We start from the raw sequence: 27,702 nt of genomic DNA, 5'->3' as shown, positions 1-27,702 counted from the left end.
AAAATTTCTGTATTTTGGGATGCCTGGGTGGCTCACGGTAGGTTAAGTGGCTATGTTCGACTCAGGTCATGATCCGAGGGTCCTGGGATCAAGCCCTGATTCGGGGGACCCTGCTCAGCAGGGAGCCTGCTTCTCTCTTTTCTGCTCCCCTGCTGTGTTCTCTCTCTTTCAAATAAATAAATAAAATCTTTAAAAAAAAATTTCTGTATTCTACATGTGGTAGAAGATTTTTTAAAAAAACATTTACTGTAGTAATGAGTAACCAAAATCAAACTAAATGCTTACTTATACTGGTACAGTTAAACCAATTATGGTATGTGTGTATACACACACACACACATACACACACATACATATACATCCTGTGGAATACTATAGAACAAAAAATAAGTTCATATGTACTGATACTAAAATACAAATCATATTGAATAAATACAGAAAGAAATAAAAGAATGGATTGAGTAGAATTACCCTGTAAAAACAAATCAAAAAATTATATAATACAGTATTAGCATATGTCCATATGCAAAAATGGAGAAAATCCTCTAGAAGGCTCACATCAAACCACTAATAGTGCTTACCTCTGGCGAGAATTGTTTGAATTTAACTTCAGCAAGAATGTATTCCTCAATTTTTTGTGGGGAAAAAAAAAAATGACCTACCATGAAATTTAGGGGGAAAAGGACTTTTTTTAGCATGAAAATCTTTATTTTCAGTTATTACCCACCAATAAGAGAAAGTTAGGTTCACAATATTGGCTCTTGACACAATGTGAACTAAAAAGCAAAATTACATCCATCAGATACAACTAATGGACCAACTTTTTGAAGTTCAGACTATCTTGAAAGCTTGCAACATGCCAGTCCTCAGTTTGCTTTAAATGATTAAGCTTATGCATAGAATCAAAGAATAATGTGCTGTGTATCTCTGATATTGACATTTATCCTGATTTACATAACAATATTCATACAAATTTTTTCTCCTAATCCCCTTTACCCACAATATTTTTCAGATGCATATATCATGCTTTTTTTCATCTAAAAGAGGTAGAAACACAGTATAGATGCAAGCTAATCTAGTAATTAATTCTATAGAATTTTGTTCTTGAACTTCGTTAGCTGTAGATTCTATATGCTGGATGCTGTTCTCCAGTGCAGAACAGCATCCAGCACTACCTAGTAAGCTACTAAGTAAGCTTTCAACACTTAATGGTCAATTGAAAAGAATTCTATACTAAAATAAGACTACAGCCATTCTATAATTGCATATGTTCGCATGTGCCAATGTGTCTAAGCTTTTTTCCTAAAGTATGCCGCAGTTTAAAAGACAGAGAAAGCAGACTCCCAAACCTCTACCTTATATTCATCCACAATAATGCTGAGAGCTTCATGACCAGCTTTCCTCATGTCTTCCAATTCTTGTTTGTGTTTTTCCTGAAAAACAAAAACAAAAAAATGAAATCATGGTTTCTTCTTTTATTTACAAAATAAAACCATTGACTCTTGCATCCGTGAATGATTGGATGGTTTGTGGCATACTGATGCTGCTAAAAACAATGAGAAAAAATAAAGTTCTCTTTAAAACCATTAGGGAGGACTGAAGCAATGAAAAACAACAGGAAAACAATAACTGCGAGAGGAAAATCATACTGAGAGGTGAGATAACACAGAACAATGGTGTTATCTCTTGGGGCATATGGAAATTCTGCACCTGGATCAAGAGCCAGGAGGGACTATTTTACTTCAATAAGCTCAGCCCTCTACATATTTTTTATTAGTTCTCCAGTAATATACACATACCAATAGTTTAATACATGACACATACCAAGTTGGAGAACTGCTGGATTAAGGTGACCAATCCCCCATTCTATCTCCTTAGCAAAGGAATAGATGAACTCTTACAGAATGTTAACATTCTACAGAGCCGTTCAAATTTTTCAAACACTCTGTACAGTTTTCAATACAAAAGTACCAAAGCTGACAACAGATGAGATCAAAAACACAGAAAACAGAAAAGACAAAAGGAATAGGCCCATGAATGATTTAGATATTAATTATCAAAAAGTTTAAAATATGTTACGATTCAGGGGCACAGTTGGTTAAGCATCTGACTTTTGGTTTCAACTCAGGTCATGATCTCAGTGTCATGAGATCCAGCCCCAGGTCAGGCTCCACACTCAGTGCTGAGTCAGCTTGGGATTCTCTCTCCATTTCCCTCTCCCTCTGCCCCTCCTGCTCATGTCCCCTCTCTTTCTAAAATAAGTAAATAAATCTTTAAAAAAATATGCATGATTCATATGTTAAAGAAAGTATAGAAGAAATGAAAATGGTAGGATACAGATTTTCATCTGAGAACTGGAATTCATGAGATAGAAATTTTACAGCTAATAAATATGCAGTATTAATAACTCAACAGATGATGTAAACAGTAGATGAACACAGCAGGAAGCAGGATTAGAGAATTAAAAGCAAGTGGGGGGGTAAAAGAGATTAGAGTGAGAAGAGGAATAAAACTATGGGAAATATAAAAAACAAATCTAAAATGACAAATGGGACAGAGTAAAAAGATTAAATAGACATGCAACAAAAGAATCATTTAAAAAATAATCCAAAATAAGACAAAAAATGAAATGTAAATGTAGCAAGATGATAAATAAAATCATGGAGAAAAATGAAAATTTATATCATACATGAATTAGGACATTACATGAGCCTACAGCTATTTCTAAAAAACAAAACATTAAGATATAAATATATCCAAAAACTAAATTTTAGATAAAATAAAAAAATCCTAAGAAAAAGCACAACTTACCAAAATGTTTGAAAGATGAAATTAAAAAATCTTAATAGTCTTTATGTAAGAAAAATTGAATTTACTAATTAAAAAACAAACAACAAATAAAACCACAAGAAAACCTCTGACCAAGGAATTTCTAAGCCTAGATGACTTAACAGGTGATTTTAATAAATTTAAGAAAGAAATAAGAGGAATCTTACACAAACTCTTCCAGAGAATAGGAAATGAGGGGATACTTCCCCACATTATTTTATTAGGACAGCATATCCCTTATACTTAACTCTGCAGAGATATTTAGAAGAATAAAAAATTATGAACCACTCTTTTATAAGTATAGAAACAAATTCTAAACAAAGTATGAGTTAATTGAGTCTAACAATATATAGATAGAATAACCTCTCAATCAAGGATTTACTTTAGGAATATCAGCTTGAGAGAAGTGCTAAACACTGTTTCAGGATTGAATCACAAAAAAATCTTCCAAACAATCTTCCATGAACTCCTTTTCTACCCCTACTTGCTTGCTGGAAGCCAATGCCCAAATGACAACAAAAGCCGGGTTCTGCAGAGGGCACAGCCTCTGCCAGCTTGAAATCCTGCATGATTGCAAGGAATAACTGCATCATCACCTCAATGGACTTTGGGAGAAAATTAAGTCTCAACTATATTTAGGATAAAAGATAATAATAATTTTTGTCCATTTACTGATTCCACTTGCTCATTTATCATCTGTCCTTAGTTATAGTACCTTACTGATTTGACAGGTTCTATTTCATTATTAATATCAAATTTCCCTTCCTGGGATATCCCTTTATATACCTTAATGTGGCTAAATCACTATTTCCCAAAATTGCCACAATATTTAAAAAAAATCACCAAGGGCACTTGTTATAAATATGGATTTTTGTTGGTGTAATTATCAATCTACGGCTCATGGCAGCAATCCTTCTGGAGTCACTTTTCCATTTCTTTGAGAGTAGTTTCCGTAAAAACTAAATAACATAACAGTCCAATTACCTAGTTATTCAAGTTATGTACTCTATTACACTAAAAACAAGGGAACAAAGAAGGGCATCACTAACAACTCATCATTTGGGATCTCCCATTCATGTCAGGTTTCATCACCAAAAAATTGAGACTTTCATAAAAGAACCTATGGAGAGCAAAAAGCATTAATCCATGTGCTAAAAGTACTAACATAGTTTTTCTCTTACTTTTCAAGATTAAAAAACATGTAAATAGAAATAGATATTCTGACATCTCCTTTCCACATCATAGTGGATCATCTCACACAGTTCTTGGAATGCATATGTTTGTTTCACTTTCAGGCCAGTGATATAGAAGCAGCTCACATAAAATAGGCAAATATGGTAAAACTGTGGACATTAACAACATACTTTAACATATTAAACCTCAGACAAACCCAGAAGGAAATACCTTGAACTTAACTAAAACCAGCATTTTCCAAACTTAACTAATCAAATACTAATTTACTTTTTTTCTCTCTTAACAATACCTATTATTAACTAATCTCTTCAGTTTAGAATTGAGAAAAACTGGGAACCAAAAAGGTTGAAAAGCTATTTAGAATTAATTAGTCTGAGAAAAAAATTAACCTAGATCCATTAAGTAAAACTCAGAATGTATTCTACTTTCATCTAATTAATTACAAATTAGAGATGAATATGAATCATTGCAATATCAAGTTTGATAATTCAGTAACTATAGTCCTGAACAAGGACATAAGTCAAAAAAGTATTGGTGTGCTATTAAAAAAGCACAGAGTACAATGTACTAAGCAATGAACATAAAAGGCATTTTTTTAGAGACATTTCATAAGTAATCGAAATGCTCTATGACACATTTTAACTGACAATGAACATTTTATAAATGGCTATATCTTCTAGAGAGAAGGAATATTAATTCAGTGCTTTGCATAGTATCTGAAAACATATCAGCTATTAGCAAATATGCTGGATTATGCTGAAATTCTCAGTACTGACATAATGGATTTCTATAATCATTCTAGATATCTGTTATCTAGATATCTAGATATCTAGATAAATTCAAAGATAAATTTTGACTGTTATATTTAATATGTACTTCATAAATTTTTAAAAATGATATAGTCAGTAATATTCATCATAATTCAAGGTAGAAAAGACCCTCCAAGTACTATGAAATTTACAGTCGCCAACCACCTAAAATTCTCCCTGATGCTATTATTTAATATCAAATGTTCTCAGTAAACATTATATTTAATTTACACTGTTACTATGTGCCAGACTGCTAGGCTCTGGGGATAAAGTGATAATTAAAATATAATATTTACCTTATATTAAAATATAATATTTATATTTTATATATTATAAAATATATAAATATTCTATTTATATATTGTTATATAATATATTTATATATATAATATAATATTTATATTTTAATTACGTAATATTTATCTTATATTAAAATATAATAGTTACCTTCAGTCTGGTAACATATAAGATTTAGTAACCAGTGATACATTAATCCAAAGCCAGATAAAGAAAATATAAGAAAAGTATAAAGCAATGAGCCCTATAAATATAGATGTAATACTCTTTAATAAAATAGCAACAAACAGAATCCAGTAGCATTTTAAAAGGATTATCCACTAAGGACAAAGTGGAATTTATCTCAGGAATGCCAAGGTGGTTCAAAACACATACATCAATCCATTTAATACACCATTTTAAAACAAAAAAGGAAAAATAATAAACCCACATGACCATCTCAGTATGGAGAAAAACAATGATAAGATCAAACATATTCTTGATAAAAAAAAATACTCAATAGAGGCACCTGGGTGGCTCAGTCAGTTAAGCCTTTGGCTCAGATCATGATCCCAAGGCCCTGAGATCAAGCCCCACCTCGGGCTCCTTACTCAGTGGGAAGACTACTTCTCCCTCTCTCACTCCTCCTGCTTGTCTTCCCTCTCTCGCTATATCTCTCTCCATCAAATAAATAAAAATCTTAAAAAAAAATACTCAATAAACTAAAAATAGAAAGCAACAACTTCAACCTGAAAAGGGGCATCTGTGCTAACATCAAATTATTGGCAAGAGACTAAAACTTTAACATCAGAAACAGGACAAGAATGTATACCCTCCGGACATTTTTACTTAACATTGTACTGAAGGTCTAGCAAAGGCATAAGGCAAGAAAAATTTTAAAAAGGCATCTTAAGAAATTACTAGATTACAAATGAGGAAGTGAAACTATCCCTATTTGCAGATGTGATTTTATATATACTGGAAATAATTATTAGATTCAATAAAAAACACACTATTAGATCTAATAAACAAGTTCAGCAAAGTTATAAGATACAAGGTCAACACACAAAAATCATATTTATTTTTAGACACTTGTAGTGAACAATCCAAACACGAAATCGGGGAAAAAATTCCACTTGCAATAGAATGAAAAAAAAAATACTTAGGAATAAATTTTACCAAAGAAATATAAAGCTTTTACACTAAAAACTGTATAAAAACTATAGAATCTTAATAAATGGAAAGATATCCTGTGTTACTAGAATGGAAGATTTAATGTGTTAAGTGTGACTAATCCCCAAATTCATCTATAGATTCAGTATAATCTCTATCGAGATTTTAGTAGCTTTATTTTGCAGAAAGAGACAAGCTGATCCCAAAATTCACATAGATTGCAAGGGATGGGGCACGTGGGTAGCTCAGTTGGTTAAGCATCCAACTCTTGATCTCAGCCCAGGTCTTGATTGCAGGGTCCTAAGTTCATGTTCAAGTCCCACATTGGGCTCCATGCGTAGCCCATATTTTATGGGAAAAAAATAAAAGGCACAAGAATTGCAAGGGATTATGAATAGTTAAAACAATTTTGAAAAAGATGATGAAATTTGCAGGATTGATATTTTCTAATTACAAAATTTAGCACAAAGCTACAGTGACCAAACATTGTGGTACTGGCATAAAGACAGAGACTGATTTCAGTGGAAAATAGAAATGAGAGTTGCAAAATTTATGTCCTTTATGTCCATAATCAATTGATTTTTTACAAAGTGACAAGACAATTCAATAGCAAAGAAATAATCTTATCAACAAATGACGGTGGGGCAACTGAATACACATACAAAAGAATAAATCTGGAAACCCCACCTTGCATGATATATAAAAATTAACTAGAAATGGAATACCTAAATATAAATGCTAAAATTATCAAGCTCTTAAAGGAAAAATAGATGCATATCTTTGTAATCTTGGATTAGGCAACCGTTTCTGAAAATATGATATATGGCAGAAGCACAAGTAAGCAAGAAAAAAAAAAGTGAATTAGATTTCACCAAAACTTAAAACTTCTGTGAATCAAAGGACATGAATAAGAAGGTAAAATGGCAACACACTCAATATTTGCAAATAATATATCTGATAAAGGTCTAGTATCCAGATTATATGTAATAAGTAAGTCTCATAACTCAGCAACAAAAAGATAAGTCAAATTTTAAGATGGGCAATGAACTTAAATATTTCTCCAAAGACACAGATGCCCAACATCATTAGCTATTATGGAGATTCAAGATGAAATTACTCACATTCACTAGGATAACTATAATAGCGAAGAAAATTAAGTGTTAGTAAGGAGGTGAAGAAATTGAAACCAACACATATGGCTGGTAGGGATTTAAAATGGTGCATCCATTTTGCAAAACAATATGGCAGTTCCTCAAAAAAATTAAATAAAGAGTTACCAAATGTCCCAGAAATTGCACTCCTATCTATATACCCAATGGCATAGATAAAATGTACATTCACATGAAAACTTGTACACAAATGTTCACTATCAGCATAATTAATAATAACCAAAAAGAAGAAACAATGCAAACATCATGTAATGAGCTGGATAAACTATAGCATTATCCATACAATGGAATATTAGTCATCCACAAAAGGAATGAAGTACTGACACTTAGGACAAACATGTCTAAAACTTGAAAACATTATGCTGTATGGAAATATCCAAACACAAAAGGCTATATATTGCATGATTCCATTTTATATGAAATGTCTAAAACAGGCAAATGCAGAGACAGGAAGTAGATTAGCAGTTGCCAGATGCTGGAGGAGAGGGAGATGAGGAGTAACTGCTTAATGCATATGGGGTTTCTTCTTGAGGTGAGAAAAAAATGCCTGGCATTGGATAGGTATTAGTGACTCTTCACCAATATTGTGAATATACTAAAAACCACTAGATTACATACTTTAAAATGGTTTCAATGGTGAATTTTATGCTATGTGAATTTTATCTCAATACAAAAAAAAATTGCAAGAAAAAAATAGTATGTTTATGTCATTTTAATTTCTAAGCTGAAGGGTGGGTTTTTTTTTTTCTTTTTAAGATTTTGTTTATTTATTTGACAGAGAGATAGATCACAAGTAGGCAGAGAGGCAGGCAGAGAGAGAGAGGAGGAAACAGGCTCCCCGCTGAGCAGAGAGCCCAATGCAGGGCTCGATCCCAGGACCCTGAGATCATGACCTGAGCCGAAGGCAGAGGTTTTAACCCACTGAGCCACCCAGGCGCCCCTAAGCTGAAGGGTGTTTTATTTCTTCTTTCATTTTGAATTCATTTCTAATTTGGTTTCTTTTCTATCAGAGAATCCTGGTTTATTATTTTTTCACTTAGAATTCATTGAAGTGTCTGGAAGAGTCCTCATAAAAGAACCATGAGAATCACATTCTCTAAGGTTTTTTTTTTTTTTTTTTTTTTGGTTTTTGTTTTTGTTTTTGTTTTTATTTATTTATTTATTTGACAGAGAGAGAGATCACAGTAGACAGAGAGGTAGGCAGAGAGAGAGAGAGGGAAGCAGGCTCCCCACTGAGCAGAGAGCCCGATGCGGGACTCGATCCCAGGACCCTGAGATCATGACCTGAGCCGAAGGCAGCGGCTTAACCCACTGAGCCACCCAGGCGCCCACATTCTCTAAGTTTTTGAATGCAGAGAACTATGTGCAGCTTTTAAAATTGAAAGTCAGAAACACTTGGGCAGCTCAGTCAGTTAAGGGTGTGCCTTAGTCTCAGGTCATGATCCCAGGGTCCTGGGATGGAGTCCCACATTAGGCTCCTTGCTCAGATGGGAGCCTGCTTCTCCCTCTTCCTGCCACTCCCCCTGCTTGTGTATGCCCGATCGCACTCCCTCTCTGACAAATAAACAAAATCTTTGAAATTGAAAATAGTAGTATATAAATCCTGAATTCACATCTTTTCCTTGAGCATCTTAATTGTGTTACGTTATTCTTTGGCATAAAGTGTGTTTTCTAAAAGTCTGATGTGGATCTAATCTTCTTTGCCTTGTATCTTGGTTGTCTATAATTTATTTCTGAAATTGGGTCACTTTTGAGAGTGAAAGGGGTTACCATTTATAATCACAATAGGGAAATAGGCATAAATATAGACTCTCCTCGGCAAACTAACAAGCCAAGTGATTATAGAGTTCTGCAATGTTTTGAGTGTTACTTTCTTTGAAGCCACTAGAATATATCCCTAATGGACTGTTTGGGGTCTGTTTTCCCAGGTATACATATATACTTAAATAAGATCCTACCCTTCTATTTTCTGAAAGTTTGATGAATTTTGTTTTTTCATATAGATGTTTCAGCTCTATAGTATTGTCAAGAATTCTATTTAGACATACACTGGGTCAGTTTTGCTTATTTCCTATAATTATTCCTTTCTCTCAAATCCTTTCTTCATGTATTTGATGTTTTTCATTTTTCATTTTGCCATCCTTTATTTTTCATTCTTTCTACAGCACTATGTTCTGTCTGCTCTTCTTTTGAGCTTAGCCCTCATTTGGGGAGTTTTTTTCTTTTATTTTACTTCTAATTCTTTTTTGTGTCTGTCATCCCCCCTCTTCTTGTTTAACTGTGATCTTTTCTCATTTTGAACCATTTTATTTCTGATTTATGCTAGTCTTCAAATGCTTCTATCTTTGTACACAGTTCCACCACAATCCTCTTCTCCTACCCATGTTCCAAGCTACTTTCAGGAACCAGCTTTCTCTGAGCCCCTTCTATACCAGTACATTCTTCTTCCTTCAATGCGTTGTGCTGCTCCTTACGATTTCCCTATCATGCATCTCTGTACTTTAAGAAGGGTACTTTCACCAGGTATTTATTTCTAAGAGAAATGGGGGCTCAGAGCATTCTGCCAGTTTCAGCTGCTGGACTCTGATATGTCTTCCAAGTCCTCTCTCTGTTGGCAATTGTTCTTACAATTGTTGGCAGCAATCTAAGTCTGGATCACTAAGTGCTCAGGACCACCTGAAGTCCCCTATGTCCCCCGCCATTACTCCAGCACAGATGTGATAGACACATATATCTCATTGTTGTCAATAGTTCTGCTCCGTCGGCTTGTGCTCTAGAGTTCATTTAAATAACTGTCATCTACTTTTTTGTTATTGAATATAGTGTTTATGACTTCTTTTCTTTTAACTATCTTAGTCTAATTTTGTAAGAAAATCTGAGAAGATCCCAAAACTCTGCAGCCTCTGCTTCTGCCATCATCATGCCAAATCCACCCTTTCCTTCTTGGAATATTTTGTTTACATGGTTCTCTTCCTATCTGTTCCTTCTCAGTCTGTTCTGTTGGCTCCTTCTCACTGACCCAACTTTGGGATGTGGAAGTTTCCTGGGAATCAGATCTCTTTTACTTCTTCAACCTCTCTCTAATTAACCCTATTACCTTAAATATTATCTATGTACAGTGCCTTAATTTATATCTCTTATCTTGCCATGGCTGATCCCCAGATTTACATAACTAGCTACCTATTAAGGTTTTATATGGATAATTGAAAGGATCCATATAAAGTTCAACTTGGGAAGGAGAAATTTTACTTCCGTTGAATACACGTATCTCAAATGTTACCTCATATATAATGTCAGCTCGAAAAATAAGGACTAAATAAAGAAGAGAGAAAGTGGACAGGATTTGAAGGCCAAATATAATTGGAAAGTGAAAAAGGTATTTCATTCCTCATCAAAGACAGAGAGTTATTTAACATCATAATAAGTATATTAAAAAAGTATTTAAAACCTGGTCTTCAAAAAGAAGGTTATTATTAGGTTGACATACATATCTACTGAGGGAATGAATGAGATTATAATCAACGTTATTTTCTGATACAAGCTCAGCTTATAAATTAGCAAATATTTTTGGACATTTTTTTAATCTATTGAATGAAAGAGTTGGGTTTAATCATTTTCTAAAAAAATACCCTTCCAATTTTCTTCATGCTATTCTGTGATATGGTAGGCTGAAACTAGATCAACCAACCTCTCTTTGCTTACTTCAGGGCTACTGACCATAATCATACAACCACACTTAACACACAAGGCTGTCCAGTTATCAAAAGAAAACACAAGAATAACCAGACAGTCCTACATGGCCTGAAATTTTTATTTCAAGAATACAGAGCCAGAAATTTACAACCTATCTTCAAAAAAGTCAAAACCAAATTTGACCACAGTGATAACTTTCTTTCAAAATGTCAAGCCCAAAACCATCATTAGAAAGGGAAGATTCAGGAAAATACCTTCACCTTAAATAAAATTACAGACTTTTTCATTAAACAAGAAGAGATTTGAAAGGTAAACCATCCCATTGTATTCATTTTATAAATGAGGAAACTGAGGTATAGAGAGGTCAGGAAGTGTGGTCAAGGTCACTGAGTTCAGTAAGGGTGGGGTGAAGCCTGAATCAGATCTGCTGACAGCCAGCCCAACGTTTACAGAAAAATATCCCATCAAAGACTGAACTCACTTGAGTATATTCCCAACTCTTCATCAACAGATTTGTTTTCTATACAAAACTCAACAATGCATAGACTCATATGTCTTAAGTTATGCCTTCTGATGAAAGTAAGACACTAACTGGTCACTCTTAGTAAAACCTGACATAGTCATTCACCAATTTATTACTGCCAACCAGAAATTTTGGTCTGACAAAAGAGATGTAAAGTCATGCTTTTCGAAGGTTATCAGAAGTCCATTCCAACAACTGTCCACTGCCCATAATCATTCCAGTACTAACTCCTTGACAAAATTATTAACTCCTCATGGGTCTAATACCCTTAACATGCCTGGACATGACTAGTATTGAAAAATTATTTGTTGAATACATACGTATTGTAAATAGGAACCACACAATAGAATTAGCTCAACAAATAGAAGTAGCTCACAAAAAGGGAAATTAGCAATTTTTAAAAGTAATCATCATTGGTATATTGATAATAAAACTCAGTGCAGATATCTGAATCAAGATTTATACAATTTTTTAAAAACTAAGCTTATGGGGTGCCTGGGTGGCTCAGTGGGTTAAAGCCTCTGCCTTCGGCTCAGGTCATGATCCCAGGGTCCTGGGATGGAGCCCCACATCGGGCTCTCTGCTCAGCAGGGAGCCTGCTTCCTCCTCTCTCTCTGCCTGCCTCTCTGCCTACTTGTGATCTCTGTCAAATAAATAAATAAAATCTTTAAAAAAAAATAAATAAAGACTAAACTTATGACACAAACTGATAAACATTTCTCAATTCGCATCATATTATTGTTGGCCATTAATAAACCAAGTACAACCCATATTAATCACAACTAGCAAATCAATCCATGCATAGTAACAGGATCCTGTGCCAGGTTGATGGTTAAAAGCCAGTATTTGATTGATGTACCTGGAATGAAGTACAAGAGAAGAAGAGAGTGGAAGGAAAGGAGGGAGGGAGGGAATGAACTTCAAAGATCAATTAACCACTATATTCCACCTATTAGAAAGCAGTTGCTTCTCACCTTCTAAATTCTTTGGCCAAAGTCTATAATTAGACTGAACATGTCTGATTGAGAAAGGTTTCCAATATAGGCTTCACCACTTCCTCTGAAGCCACAAGATTACATCCCTTTCACAACAATTAATCAACTACATTGGATAAGGCAGCCATAAACACTTCCAGATATTCCAAAAGGAAATTTACAGGGCAAGAAACCAAAATAAAGATAAAGGGATAACAACCAACCAATGCATTGAAAGGGTTTTGACTGAGAATGGTATCACCCACCCCCCACTACCAATACACCAAAATCTGTAGACTCCCAACACATTAAAGTGGCCTAACTGTAAATGTCAGAGAAGCACAAATAAGAACAGGTTATTCTATAAGCATCGACCTTGTCAAAACAGAACAAAAATAACAAAACACCACCTCTCCATATCTCACTAATCCCACATCTGTCAGATGCAACAAGCTTAGCTGGTTTCTAAAAGAAAATTGGTTTCTCCGGCATGACGTAGCATTGTGTGACAATAAGTCTTTCCCATTGAATAAATGTTTAATCTCTTATCTCCACATTCCATCTCATTTCTTAGCCCCTCTATACAATAAGTAACAAATAAAACATGACAAAATCCTTCAAAATCATACCAAGTCAGTGTCACAGATTAATTCAAATATGTAACCAAATATAAAATAGGAGAAAAAAAAAACACAATCTTGTAAGACTCAATCTACAGGTATAAAGTAATATTACATATGGAAATAGAGCACTTTTGCCAGAGCAAGCAGTACCCAGTACTAAAACAGACCTTGGCTAAAGAGATCCAAAATTTTTCAAAGGATTAATTTTCATCTCTGGCCTTACCCATTAATGGCTACCTTAACACACTGCATGGATTTCATCAGCTCTGCTGAATCCTCTCAGTCAAAAATGAGATAACAAAAACTCATTCTGGAAGTTTCCTAACAACAGTGATGAAGGTATGCAAAGAGTCCCACACTTTATTCATACTAGCACCGATGTAATTAACTTTTCTATATGCTAACTTAGGAAACCATAGTTAATAATGTTACATGCATGTCTAAACCAAAACTTCAAGGAAAGGAATTAGTAGTAAACAAATAAGGAATAAACAAGCAGGTGACATATAATTCATCACACTAAAGTGAAAACAATGACTCAAGTGAAATTCATAAATGTATAAAGGGGATGATATGTTTACAGCAGTGCCATCATTATTATCATTATCATTTCCCCATTAGCACAACATCTCCTCTACCAACTATAATCTGTTAAAGAATAAGGGCCAAATTCTGCGCAGCCTGAGAATACGGCCTCCTGAATAAGTCTGGCTAAATTCCTGGCTAATTTGTTGATTGGACTGGCCCTGTTCCAACTGCTACTTCAATTGTCACCTTATTATTTGCTTCAGTAGGAAAGGCATAAACTCCACTCTGCACCAGATTTAAAAGAAATTACTATTTCTCATCAACTTTGTTGAAGTCTTCAAAGGCAAAGAGCTTTGAGAAGCAGATGACCAAAACGAACTCAAGCCAAGCAGGGAGAAAAAGATGGGACATAGAATGGAGGGGGAAGAAAGATAAAGGAAAAGAGGAAGGAAGAATGGATGGAGAAAGGGGCAGGTAGACAAACACATAGTTTGCAGTCATAAAATGGGCTGCACCTACTTGTACCAGGTACCACACAGGTACTTTAAGGTTCCTTACTTTGAAAGTCCTAAAGAAAAATTTTTAGCCAGCTGAGTTAAAAAGACTTGTGTCTTATATATACGATAAATTTATAAACATCACATTCATCGATAAGAATGTGAACCTCTCTAAAATCCCTTTAATTTCCTTATGACTTTTTCCATTTTAAGCCTACTTTCCAAAGTCTGACTGTATTTAAATTCTAGTAAAAAAAAAAAAAAAAGGCCCTTCTAGTAACATAGCTTCTCAAATATTTAATAGTTTCATCAAGAAAAGAAAAATAGGGGCACCTGGGTGGCTCAGTGGGTTAAGCTTCTTCTGTGTTTGGCTTGGGTCATGATCTCAGGGTCCTGGGATCAAGTCCCACATCGGGCTCTCTGCTCAGCGGGGAGCCTGCTTCCCTCTCTCTCTCTGCCTGCCTCTCTGTCTACTTGTGATCTCTGTCAAATAAATAAATAAAATCTTCAAAACAAAAAAAAAGAAAGAAAAGAAAAACAGCTTAACGAGAAACATCATTTTATATGTTTTGGTCGTTTGTCTTTATATTCTGTCTTTATATGTTTATTATCCAAAGTATTAAAATCTGCCATCACATTTTTGAATATCCTGAAATTCATCTTTGGTGCTTATGGTCAGTTGAAGATTATGTTCAATTCCTAATCCCTGATATCTGAGAATGTAATATTTTTTGGAAATAGCATATTCACAAAGATTTATTAGGCATCACAAGATCAGATCATCTCTGATTTTAGAGTGAGCCCTAAGTAGTAAGATTAGTTTCCTTGTAAGAGAAAGGAGAGCGAGGTTGAGACACAGGGATACAGCAGAGAAGGCTATGGGAGGAGGTGGCAGAAAACAAGCCAAAGGTCAGCAGTGCCGGCAGAAGCAAGAAGAGACAGAGGAAGATTCTCCCCCAGCACCTCTGGAGGAAGCACAGCCCTAAGAGAATAAATCTCTGCTGTTCTAGGTCACTAAGTTTGTGGAACTTTGTTAAGCTGCTTTAGGAAACTAATTTTTGGTGCCAAGAATAGGGATCTACTCAAGCAAATACTAAAAATGTGGAAGTAGCTTAGGAATTGGATAGTGGATAGAGGCAGGAAGATTTTTACAGTGCAACGTAAGAACCACCTAACTTGTTTTGAGGAGGTGGCTGGTAGAAATATGGATATGAACTGTGATAGTGGTAAGGGCTCAGGAGGAAGTGTAGAAAAAGTTACCAGTTTAGAAAACACAGATCATCATAAACAGCATCTTGGTAGAAATATGAATGCTAAAATGCTTCCAGTGATGTCTCAGAAGAAAATGAGATATGTGGTACCAGAAAAAATACCTATCAAAGATAGGTGATCTTTGTTATAAAGTGACAGAAAACCTGACTGCATGGTGTTCTATTATTGGGTGGAAAGTAAAACTTCCATATTTTTTTTTAAACATTTTATTTATTTATTTGACAGAGAGAGGTCACAAGTAGGCAGAGAGGCAGGCAGAGAGAGAGAGAGGAGGAAGCAGGCTCCCTGCTGAACAGAGAGCCCGATGTGGGACTTGATCCCAGGACCCTGAGATCATGAACTGAGCCGAAGGCAGCGGCTTAACCCACTGAGCCACCCAGGCACCCGTAAAACTTCCATATTTAACTGAGGAGATTTCTACGCAAAGTGTTGAAGGTGTTGCCTGGTTTCTGCTTGCTGCACATGATGAAATGCAAGAGGAAAGAGATTAATTGAGAAAGGATATGTTAAGCAAAAACACTTGATAATTTGGGACGTTCTCAGTCTACCCAAACTACAAACGATGCTAGAATTAGAAAATCCACACATATGAAACTGCTCTAAATGAAGGCCAAAATGGTGTGACTGGACAATGTTTGCTCAAGAGATAACATATGTGAGTCATGAACCCAATCAAACACCTGCACAGAAGACAGAAAAAGAAATAGGATTGTGCAGAAAGATCTGTGGAAACCCACTTGTCTAATGGCATAAATCCCCTCACCTTACACAGAAGATCCATGAGGTTTTTAAGAATGTTTTACCAGCAGAATAACAGCAAGCCTGGACTGAGATCACCCCTACACAATTACAGTAGAGGAATAAAAGGCAATTCTCTGGAGAGGGCAATACAGAAGGTATCTAAACCAGGAACACCAGGAACACATGACGGTAAAACCACCACGAAAAGGAGAATTAGTGAAAGTTCACATATTAAGTATGAAGCCCCCAAATCTTCCCCTATGTCATTGGATTATCCTCACAGGGTAGGAGACTAAATGGGTCTTCTATACAAACTGTAATAAAATCTATAAGAAAAGATAGGATCAACTATATAAGTTGTGGACCCTAGCATGAAATATAAATTTAGAACACTTGTTCAAAAATTAAGAACTTCAAGGGGCGCCTGGGTGGCTCAGTGGGTTAAGCTTCTGCCTTCAGCTCAGGTCATGATCGCAAGGTCCTGGGATCGAGCCCCACATCAGGCTCTCTGCTCAGTGGGGAGCCTGCTTTTCCCCCTTTCTCTCTGCCTCCCTCTCTGTCTACTTGTGAGCTCTGTCAAATAAATAAATAAAATCCTAAAAAAAAAAATTAAGAATTTCAAGATGGCAATAGGCATATTGCTAAACTAAGCATGGTACTCCCTGAAATCAAATGGGCCCTGTGCAAATGCACAAGTTGCATGCTCCTGAGGCCAACCCTGATTAAAAATACTGACAATGAAAAAGTGGTGACAGTCAACAGCCTTGTCAGAAAACCCTAGTGAAGCCTTCTCTACAAGCCCATTCACCAGCACAGAACTTCCAGCCAACCTTTTGTACCCCACTCTTGGGATAGCTATGGATCAGTCATTTAATGAAAGACTCTTTAAAAAGACCAGAACACAGCAACAGAAAAGAAAAAAAAAAATCTTGGAAGAAACGTTATATAAGAGTAAAAAAATAGGGCGCCTGGGTGGCTCAGTGGGTTAAATCCTCTGCCTTCGGCTCAGGTCATGATCCCAGGGTCCTGGGATGGAGCCCCGCATCAGGCTCTCTGCTCAGCAGGGAGCCTGCTTCCTCCTCTCTCTCTGCCTGTTTCTCTGCCTACTTGTGATCTCTGTCTGTAAAATAAATAAATAAAATCTTTAAAAAAAAAAAGAGTAAAAAAATAGTAACATTGACATCCTCAAATAAGATCTAGCATCTATAAAATAAGTACCAAATGCTATTAAAAAAAAAAAATAAGAAGACTCAAGGAACAAACAAAAGAACTTTGGGAATTCATACAACATGTATGAGAATTTATACAACATGTATAAAAACATCAGCAGAAGACTTGGGAAATAAAGAGGAGAAAAATAAAGGGAGGGAAATACAATAAGACAATCCAGTAGATCCAGGACCCAAATAATAGGTATTACAGAGAAGAGATAATAGATACTGTTACCCAAATAACAGAGAAGTTATCAAAAGTAAAACAAGGAAAGGAATTCCCCAGATCTAAACATTATAAACCAAGGTATGGCTAGAGTTCTTCCACAATGGACAAATGTGGGCTAGGAACTTTATCTCTAGCACTAGTGCATACCTCCAGGAAAAACACAACTAGAAAAAAATCAAAAGAAAAAAACAACAAAACCACAACTAGATCACCCACACAGCTTAATATTTACAATATTGGTTTGAAGAAAGTAAGGAAATTTCCAAACGGAAAAACTTTTTAAAAAAAAGTAAAAAATTTTTATACGAGAAGCATTCTTTTTTTTCTTTTAAAGATTTTATTTATCTCTCAGGGAGAGAGAAAGCACAGCAGGGGGAACAGCAGCCTGCCCCCTGAGCAAAGAGCCCAATGTGGGACTTGATCATGACCTGAGCTGAAGGCAAATGCTCAACCTACTGAGTCACCCAGGTGTCCCAATGGTAAGCATTCCTAAAAGTCAAACTTGTCTCAAAGACAAAGGTCGTTATATAGTATTTTCAATCCGAATGGTAAGTCCTGGGATAGCACCAAATAAAAATAACTAGTTATTAGGCAATTAGTAGAAATAGAGACCCTGAAAGTGTGCCAGTATAGTGCCAAGACAGTTCAAAAGAAGCTAGCATAAAACACCTGCAAAAGATGGAATTCTCAATTAAGGACCAGGAATTCAATTACTTGAGATCAAACATATATGGGTTCACAATAAAAATTAATAGAACAATTACAAGAAAATACTTATAATGAGTAAGAATACACAAAAAAAACAATATTTACTTAAAGATAAACAAAAAGTTGATTAAGAAGGGACAACCAGGGCGCCTGGGTGGCTCAGTGGGTTAAGCCTCTGCCTTTGGCTCGGGTTATGATCTCGGGGTCCTGGGATCAAGCCCTGCATTGGGCTCTCTGCTCCACAGGGAGCCTGCTTCCCCCTCTCTCTCTGCCTGCTGCTCTGCCTACTTGTGATCTCTCTCCCTCTGTCAAATAAATAAATAAAATCTTTAAATATTTAAAAAAATTTTTTTAAATATTTTTAAAAAAATAAAGTCTATAAAAAATTAAATAAATAAAAAGGGACAATCAGTTATGTGATTTAAGTATCAATGGACATTTACATAAACATTATACTGTAAACACTGAATACTGATATAACCAAATTTATAATATAACTATATTGAAAGAATGAAGAGAATCTAAGTATATATTGGCCACAGAATTTACAACATTCAAAAAACCAAGAAGGGGGCGCCTGGGTGGCTCAGTGGGTTAAAGCCTCTGCCTTCGGCTCAGGTCATGATCCCCTGGGATCAAGCCCCACATTGGGCTCTCTGCTTGGCGGAGAGCCTGCTTCCTCCTCTCTCTCTGCCTGCCTCTCTGCCTACTTGTGATCTCTGTCAAATAAATAAATAAACAAAATCTTTTAAAATAAATAAATAAATAAATATAAAATAGAATAAAATAAATAAATAAAAAACCAAGAAGTAGCAATGTTTCAAGAGTGTTATTTAGAAATATGGGCATAAATACTAATCAACACGTTGAAGTGGTTGCTGTTGGTAGGGGGGGGTTGCAGAAAAGTGGCAGGTGCAAGGAAAGCAACCTATAAATGTTGTTTTCATCATAAGATGTTTAGAATTACAGGACTGTTTAAACTAGATTTATAATTTTAATAGGACTTTTTAGGATGGAAGCATTACCTATGTTAGATCTCATACTCTGCAACAGCTGTGGAAGGTAAATGAATAAATAACCATAAACCCTAGACTTTCCATCTTGAGTAACAATGTCTAAATGCACAAAGGTACACGTACAAGGGGACTGAAATAAAAGGTCTGAAACCACTTAAATGTTTACGATGGGAACTTGTTACATAAATGATAGTACATCTATTCAATAGATTATGTATCTTTTCTCCATAGCAGCCAAAGTGATTTGATTTTTTTTTTTTTTAAATTAGAGCCAATCACGGTTTTGTTCGAAAACAGCTTCCCATGAAAATGAGAGTAAAATCCAGAGGTATTACCTTAGCCTGCAAGGCCTTATATAATCTGGCACTGCGGTATCTTTCTAATCTTATTTGCTATGATTATCCTTTCCAGAAATCCAACCTCCTTGCTCTAAAAACACATGAAATACAATCCTACCTCTTTCCATGGTTTCCTCTGCGTGCCCCACCTCCCACATACATCCAAGATCCATAAAGCTTATACCTTTCTTTCCAAAAAGTCTCTGGTGAGAGAGACTTTCAATTACTACTTTATCACACCTATCATTTTTCAGCTCCTTTATTCTGTGTTATTTTTCTTCAATAGCAACTATTATGGCCTGACAAACTACAAATTTATCTATCCCAGGTCTGTACCCCCTCTAAAAGGCAGCCTCTGTATATTCAAGACTTTCCTGGGTTCAGAGCTTTCTCTCCAACAATGTCTTGTGAGCTTTTACTAACTATTTATTAAGCATTCATCTAGTGATTAATCTAGGAAAAATGTTCAGAATAAAAAAAATAGTTAATTTTCATGACATAAAAAAGTTATCTATAGAAGTCTGCAAGAAATACTACAGTCCTAAAAGGAAAATATTCAAAATATGGAAGCAACAGGTAAATAACAAACAAAAAAAGTACCAGATGAAAGTTTTTTAAGTCCCACACAATGTATAATTTTTAAAAACTGAAATTTAAAGGTGATACTATTTTTGAACTTCAAATAACAAAACTTTTTAAATATAATTTAAGTTGACCAATAAGGGAAGTATGAGCCAAACACTGATGATTTAACTTGGCCCAAGCTTTCATGAGACCAATTTAACTCTATGTTTATAATTTTATCCTCTAATCCAGTAACTCCTCTTCTAATAACACACACAAAAAAGAAAATCATAAATCAGGGCACCTGGGTGGCTCAATTAAGTGGTCAACTCTTGATTTTGGCTCAGGTTATGATCTCAAGGTCCTAGGATGGAGCCCTGCGTTGAGCTTTGCACTCAGTGGGGAGTCTGCTGGAGGAATTCTTGCTCTTTCTTCCTCTGTCCCTCCCCCACTTGCTCTCTAAATAAACAAATAAATAAATCTTTTTAAAAATCATAAATCAAGATACTCTGGAATAGCATGATTTTAAAATAGGAATGAGGGCGCCTGGGTGGCTCAGTGGGTTAAGCCGCTGCCTTCGGCTCAGGTCATGATCTCAGGGTCCTGGGATCGAGTTCCGCATCGGGCTCTCTGCTCAGCAGGGAGCCTGCTTCCCTTCCTCTCTCTCTACCTGCCTCTCCGTCTACTTGTGATTTCTCTCTGTCAAATACATAAATAAAAAATCTTTAAAAAAAATAATAATAATATATTCTTTAAAAAAAAATAAAAAAATAAAAATAAATAAAATAGGAATAAAAATAAAAATAATAATCTAAATATACCAGACAATTTTCAAAACTTATGGCTCATTCCTATAATGGAATATTATGGAGTTATACCTCTAAAGAATTCATAACATGGGAAATGTTTAAGCTATGTTGGATAAATAACAGCACACAAATTGGATGAATTTGACCACATTTAAAATATTCATTAAAAAGAAAATCATCAAATGCATTGTTATTTAGTGGAAGTATTATGGATAATTTTATAATTTTTGGCATGAAAGACATTTACCTCCAAGGAACAGGGATTTCTTCAAAATTATGCCAAAAATTGAAAGAATGATAGTAAAAGTGACCATTTTAAATCAGGGACAATTGGCATGGAAAAGCTACTTGATACTGAGGCTTTAATAAACATTCAGTAACTTGAACCAACAATGATGCTGGAAAAGTATTTTGCCTATTAACCAGATAAAACACAGCACTAGTAAAAGGTTTTTTACAGAAGAATAATAAATACATTGTAAATATGGAAAATACCTTCTTCGGTTATAAAAAAAAAATGGAAATTTACATTTAATGATCCATATAATATATAAATTTTAAAAAGTTATCACATTTTACTTTAGAAATAAAAATATCCCATAGAGCATTCTGGCAAGAACTAGTTTCTTCTTTTTCTTCTTTAAGGTGATTCGACAATGAATTTATCTATGGCCGCAAAAGTGAATGAATGACAGACATCCCTATTCTCCTCTCTACATTTATGTTTGCAATCATTCCCAAAATGTTTCTTCATTTTCCAAGAATAAAAAATATTATGCATGCTAGAAATAACAATTTATTAGAATTTGAACAAAACCCTTCAAGCTCTAGAAAATAAATTAGTCACCAATGGACTAAGCCTAATCCTGCCAAATGTTAGCCTAAAATAAAATTGTGAAGTTGAATTATTAAACCCTTAACAAGTTTTCCTTCAGAGATAATATAACCACAGCTACAAAAATCACACTGTAACCACTGCTAAAATGTCCAATATGTGTAATAACATACAGTATAAATCTTGTTTGTTCTAACAGAACTTAAGGAACTTTTTCAAAAATCACATTTAGCAGTAGAATATGGATATGTCCCAATTTTCCAATAATTATTATTCTGATTAGTGTATCTATGAATCAGATTCTCTTCCTGCCCTGCTACCAATTACTAATTATTTTCTGCTCACAGCTAACCAGGCTAGACGAGAATAAAATATTCCAACCAATTCCACTCTGGGAGTATCCTGTTCTTTTAAATTAGTGCCCTAATGACTGGGAGTTGCCTGTTTATTTTTTCCCATTTATTACTAAGAAATTAGATAAAATGTGTTTCTTTGGGAATGGGTTTGGGGTAAGAAAAAAGCAAGAGGAGCTGCTTTTTGTTTTTTTAATCTCCTGCTTAATGGTAGCTCAAACACTACTCTCTGAAAATAAACCAATAATCATTTCTGAAAAAGTTAAAATTTATGGAAAATCTCTTGTTATGTATGAGATGAAAAAAAGAGTGTTTTTTTTCTCTTGATTTTCTTATAGACACAAAGAGTCCTCTATAGACCACGAAAGCAACACTGTTTACATGTAAGAATTGCACACAAAAAGCTGTCACTCCACCAAACAAACAGTAACATATTTAATAATCTCTAACAACAAAAACAAAAAGAAGAAAAGGAAGGTGGGAGACGTTTGCCACATGTTAGAGCTCTAATTCAAAATGGTTAAAGAATAAAATACTTAAAAAATTCAACCCTGAATAAAACAGTAACCAATATTTGCTATCTCCTCTAACAGTAAAATTTTGCCTTCAATCCCAAGATAGTAAAAAGAGCACATATGGTAAGGTCAACCCAATTTTAAATCTGGGAAATATAATTTACTAACTGTGCAACCTAGGACAAGTAATTTACTACCTCTATCACCTTTTTTAAGTGTCAAATGTGACAATCAATGCCAATCACACTACCTTATGGTAGAAATTCGGTGAAAGAAAGAATGTCGAGTGGTTAGGGTAGTACTTGGTATATGGCAGACAATCAAATAGTGAAGAGGCCCCTTTATGGAAACTGGGTTATAGTCGGAACATATGGAGAAAGTCATACACTGAAAGTTATTCCTCACAATTCCCTGGAAAGGGACACACAGACACCCAACATACTTCATCTTTTCTCTTTTCCCAATATAGCTAACTTCTATACCTATCTATCACTCTATCTCTGGCTAATCATCGGATAGGCTAAATGATTTGCATTAAGGGGTCATGTTGTATGACAGAAAATTTTTAAACGTTACAATCACACACTACAGTAAAATACTAACAGCATAAGAGAAACACGTAGAATTGCCTGATCAAGGGCACAGGACAGCTATTTCACATTTCCAAGGCTTATGTTAATTATGTTTGTCTATGTAGAGAGGGGGTTTGTTATAACCGTGTCCATGCTTGCTTTAGGGCCCATTTTTTTTCTTCTGCCAGTACATAGAGTTAAATTTCCTATAAGCTAACTACATATGATGTACTCCACTAATTTCCTTACCTTATTACAAACCAGAAAATACTTTGTTAAGTGAAAAAATAAAATAGAATAAATGCATACTAAGAAGCAAATACAGGTGACAAAAATTTATGCTCCAGAATTAATCTGCTTTACATAAAGGAAAATGTCGGCAAAGTCAAATCCAGAAACCACCTCCCCTTCTACAAGCTTTCTACTAAGGCTAGTTATCTGGTTTCTAAGCCTTTAGCAGATTTGAAAGGGCAAGAGTAGGAGAACAGTATACGCAGAAACAAGGGAAAAATAAAAATAGATTTTAAGTCAATTGATCTCTTTAGTGAAAAAGGAATTATTTGTTAGCAATACCAAAAAAAAAAAAAAAAAAAGAGCTCATATTAGGTGCTTTTAAAAAAAAAAAGTGCTTTAAATAAAATTTGCTTTCTCTTGGAAAACCATTCTTTTAAATTGTTTGAGGTAATTGATCTAGGAAAAGAACAACAGAAATAATACCAACAAACTGACTCCCACATTGGATATGGAAAAGTGACTATCTGATACAGAAGAAAACTTCCCTACTACCTTCAACACCTTACATTCCTTAGGCTGTTAGAATTCTGACAAAATAAAACTAGGAAACACTTTTCCCCAATATAAGACCATAGGACTGACTAAAAGACACATACACAAATTCTGACAGTAGTCATTTCAACTCTAAATAAAGGACAAACACAGAAATCCATCTTAAAAGTAAGTATAGAAACAAACCAATATAAATCACCATGTATATTTTTTAAATAGTAATAACTAAGTAATTATACAAAAGGTCTTCTACAGAAATGTTACCCCAAAAAAACCAAACAAACAAAAAACAGGAAAAGATTTTGGAAAATTCATGTCACATTTGCAATAAAATTTAAAAAGGCAAATAAACAAGTAAAACTAGACAAAATAGTTATAAAGTCTATATATTCTGAGGTAAGAAAAAGCAATATAAAAATGATCCCAATGATTCCTAAATTTAAAGCTGCAACCAAGGCAGTGAAGAATAGATTCTAAAATGCAAGCAGTAAAATACAAGATTCCCTGGAAATTTGTCTCAGAAATACTAAGAGTTAAAAAGTAAAAAGCAAATGAGACATTGATAGAGCCGCTTGTTCCCAAACAGAGCTGACTGCAATATTCACAGATGTCATATACATGAATTTGCCAACCAAAATGTACTTGTAACCCCAAAATCAATACTCTAGGCACTTTATAGTGATCACTTGTGGAAGACACAGAATGATAAGTCTGAGGTGCCCACCAGATACATCCCAGGTAAGGTCAAACAAGATGATGCTCTCTACTTTCTTGTTTCAGCTCTCATTCTACTGATGTCTTTTTTGTAATCTATTCACTGTCATGTCTTTTGCATTCGTGCTTGCTATTGATTTCACTGTCTAAGATGGTCCCCACACAGAGTGCTAAAGTGTGATGAGGGCTAAGGGCAGGAAAGCTGTGATGTGACCTACAGAGGAAATACTCAGGTCAGCTGAGTTTTATTCAAGCATGAGTTACAGTGTTGTTGGTAGTGAGGTCAATGCTGGCAAATTACCAACATATATTAAAATAAGATTATTTAAAAAGAAATACACATAAGACAAGGTTATATACTGATAGTCGCTAAAACTATTCTGACCAGAAGCCCTCACAAACCTTAAACCTAACCCTGTAATTTCTAAAAGCAATGGTTTTCAGTATTAGGTGATGCAGTGTTTGCAGTGATTTTACGGAACATAATTTACATGAACAATGGGAATTAACTGCATATTAGAATGAGAATTACAGGAGGGAGAAAAAGAAAATATGATGAAATTTGGGAACTTTCCAGAACTGAAAAAACTCTGCTTAAAAGGGACCATCCTTTGACGGATGGATGGACTATCAAAGGATGGTCCCTTTCAAATATTAAAGAAAAAAATAAAAACAAAAAGGAAAACAAGTCTGACAATATAAAATCTTTAAATTATGTGCTTTTGCAGTGAGAGCCTCACTTATTTCTATCTGCCAGGACCCATGCTCTTTTGCTGGTGCCTTTCCATGCTGGCTCTGGACATGGTCATCAGATCCATGCAGGTCAATAAGTTGTTAGCAAATATGATGTAAGCAGAAGTCCCCAAAGTGCTTGCTCTTTGGAGCTTGCCCTCGTGGTGTTCTTGGAACCCTTCCCAGCCACTACAAGAACACATCTGAAGTAGCCTACTAGATAATGAGAGACATGTGTCCTATTCACCTGTCACCCTAGCCGATAGCCAGCCAACCAACACACACATAAATGAGACTACAGTGCTCATCACTGGACTGCAAATACATGATCGAGCCTGCTGAAAGCAGCTGAAGCTGGCCTACATCAGCAGAACCAGCTGATCCATAAATGCATGAAGGATAATAAATGTTTACCATCTGAATCTACTGAGTTTTGAGGTGACTTGTTATTTAGCAATACCAAATGGATACACATACAAATAAAATTAAGTAACAAGTTAAGCTGGCAGAATAAATTATGGCATATTGCCTTCCTCTCTTGATATCTAATGAGATTTATTTTCAAATAGTGTAATTTTTTAAAAAGATTTTATTTATTTATTTGACAGAGATCACAAGCAGGCAGAGAGGCAGGCAGAGAGAGAGGGGGAAGCAGGCTCCTTGCTGAGCAGAGAGCCCGATGTGGGGCTCGATCCCAGAACCCTGAGCCGAATCATGACCTGAGCCGAAGGCAGAGGCTTTAACCCACTGAGCCACCCAGGCGCCCCTCAAATAGTGTAATTTAGTGCAGAAAATTAGCAGAACGGAAATTCTGGAGGCCCACAGGAAAAGCGCATTATGGCCCTGCTCCCATCCCTACTCACCCTAAGTCCCACTAGTCAATTTCTGAGAATTCTCACTAATATTCTCAAGAGAAACAAACTGAAGTACTATATGCAACGTCTCGGGTAGACTATGGATGGGCCAGAACCACCTTTAATTTCCTAATCCAATAACCCAAGAAAAGATAACTTATTTAAAGTGAAGTGGCCACTTACAGGAGGGACAGTTAAATCATATTGTTTCCCTTAGTCTTTGGTTCCATACTAAGGTACATAGTGTCCTGCCAGATCTGAGAAAACATGTGACTAAAAACTCTCTCTTTTTAGGGCTTTTATCAACCATTCTGGAAGAACTTACATTAATAATCCATGAGCTCCCATCTAAGAGAATGTTTATAAGCACTGGAGTCTCCTAATTCCTAAGCCAAACTCAGCATCATCTAGGCCACAAAAGGGGTGGGGCATGGAGAGAGGAAATGGAGTTAGGACTGGATTCTGAGCCTCTAGCTTTACAACGTCTCAGAAAGCCTTTTCCAGCAGTCACTGTTCCTTTTTCTTTTTTTTTCCCCAGCAGTCACTATTCCTTTTTCTTCTGAATAGAGAGTACATGGCTGCTAGATGAGTAAATTAAAAAAGTGTCTTCAAAACTGCCCACTATAGTGAAGAAACGATCTGAAGCTCAAAGGTAGTAAATCCAGTGGGGGAAAAAAAAAAAAAAAAACAGGTACACCGACCCTGACAGAAAATATTCAACAAAATCTGTGAAGAATTCAGAATCCAACTTCTAATAAATCTAAATACTGCCTCAACTGAACACTCTTGGAATCCCGTGACAGAAACGTGAGACCTCAAACTGTACCTCATGGAGGAATGGAAGCTGATCTCATAAAGTGAGAAAATGTGTTATCCACAAATATTTAAATCACAGCTAATAAAACTTCTATACAAATGAGTGCCTGGGTGGCTCAGTTGGTTAAGCGTCTGCCTTCGGCTCAGGTCATGATTCTCAGGGTCCTGGGACTGAGCCCCACGTCTGGCTTCCCCTCTACCCCTGTGTCTGGCTCCCCACTCAGCAGGGAGCCTGCTTCTCCCTCTGCACCTCCCCCCATGCTTGTGATCGCTCTCAAATAAATAAATAAATAAATCTTTTTAAAAAAAATCTGGACAAAGCTACTCAGGCACGAGCATTACAAAACAA

General features: G+C 35.4%; 1 protein-coding gene across 7 annotated transcripts in view; it reads right to left on the bottom strand.

Moving 5' to 3' along the window:
• CCDC91 (coiled-coil domain containing 91) overlaps window positions 1–27,702 on the bottom strand; it is a 347,143-nt gene that overhangs the window by 199,630 nt on the left and 119,811 nt on the right. For all 7 annotated transcript variants that reach the window (XR_009356756.1, XM_059185849.1, XM_059185848.1 and 4 more), the window contains one exon: window positions 1,356–1,433. Coding sequence is in view for 6 of the 7 variants with exons in the window: in XM_059185849.1 (XP_059041832.1) it covers window positions 1,356–1,433 (78 nt within the window). In the remaining variant the exon portion in view is untranslated. The remainder of the gene's footprint in view (window positions 1–1,355; window positions 1,434–27,702) is intronic.

Source organism: Mustela lutreola, chromosome 8 (assembly GCF_030435805.1).
Source record: "Mustela lutreola isolate mMusLut2 chromosome 8, mMusLut2.pri, whole genome shotgun sequence".
In the NCBI taxonomy this organism is placed as follows: Eukaryota; Metazoa; Chordata; class Mammalia; order Carnivora; family Mustelidae; genus Mustela; species Mustela lutreola.
Note: the sequence above shows the minus strand (reverse complement) of the source record. Positions and strands in the feature narration are given on the sequence as shown.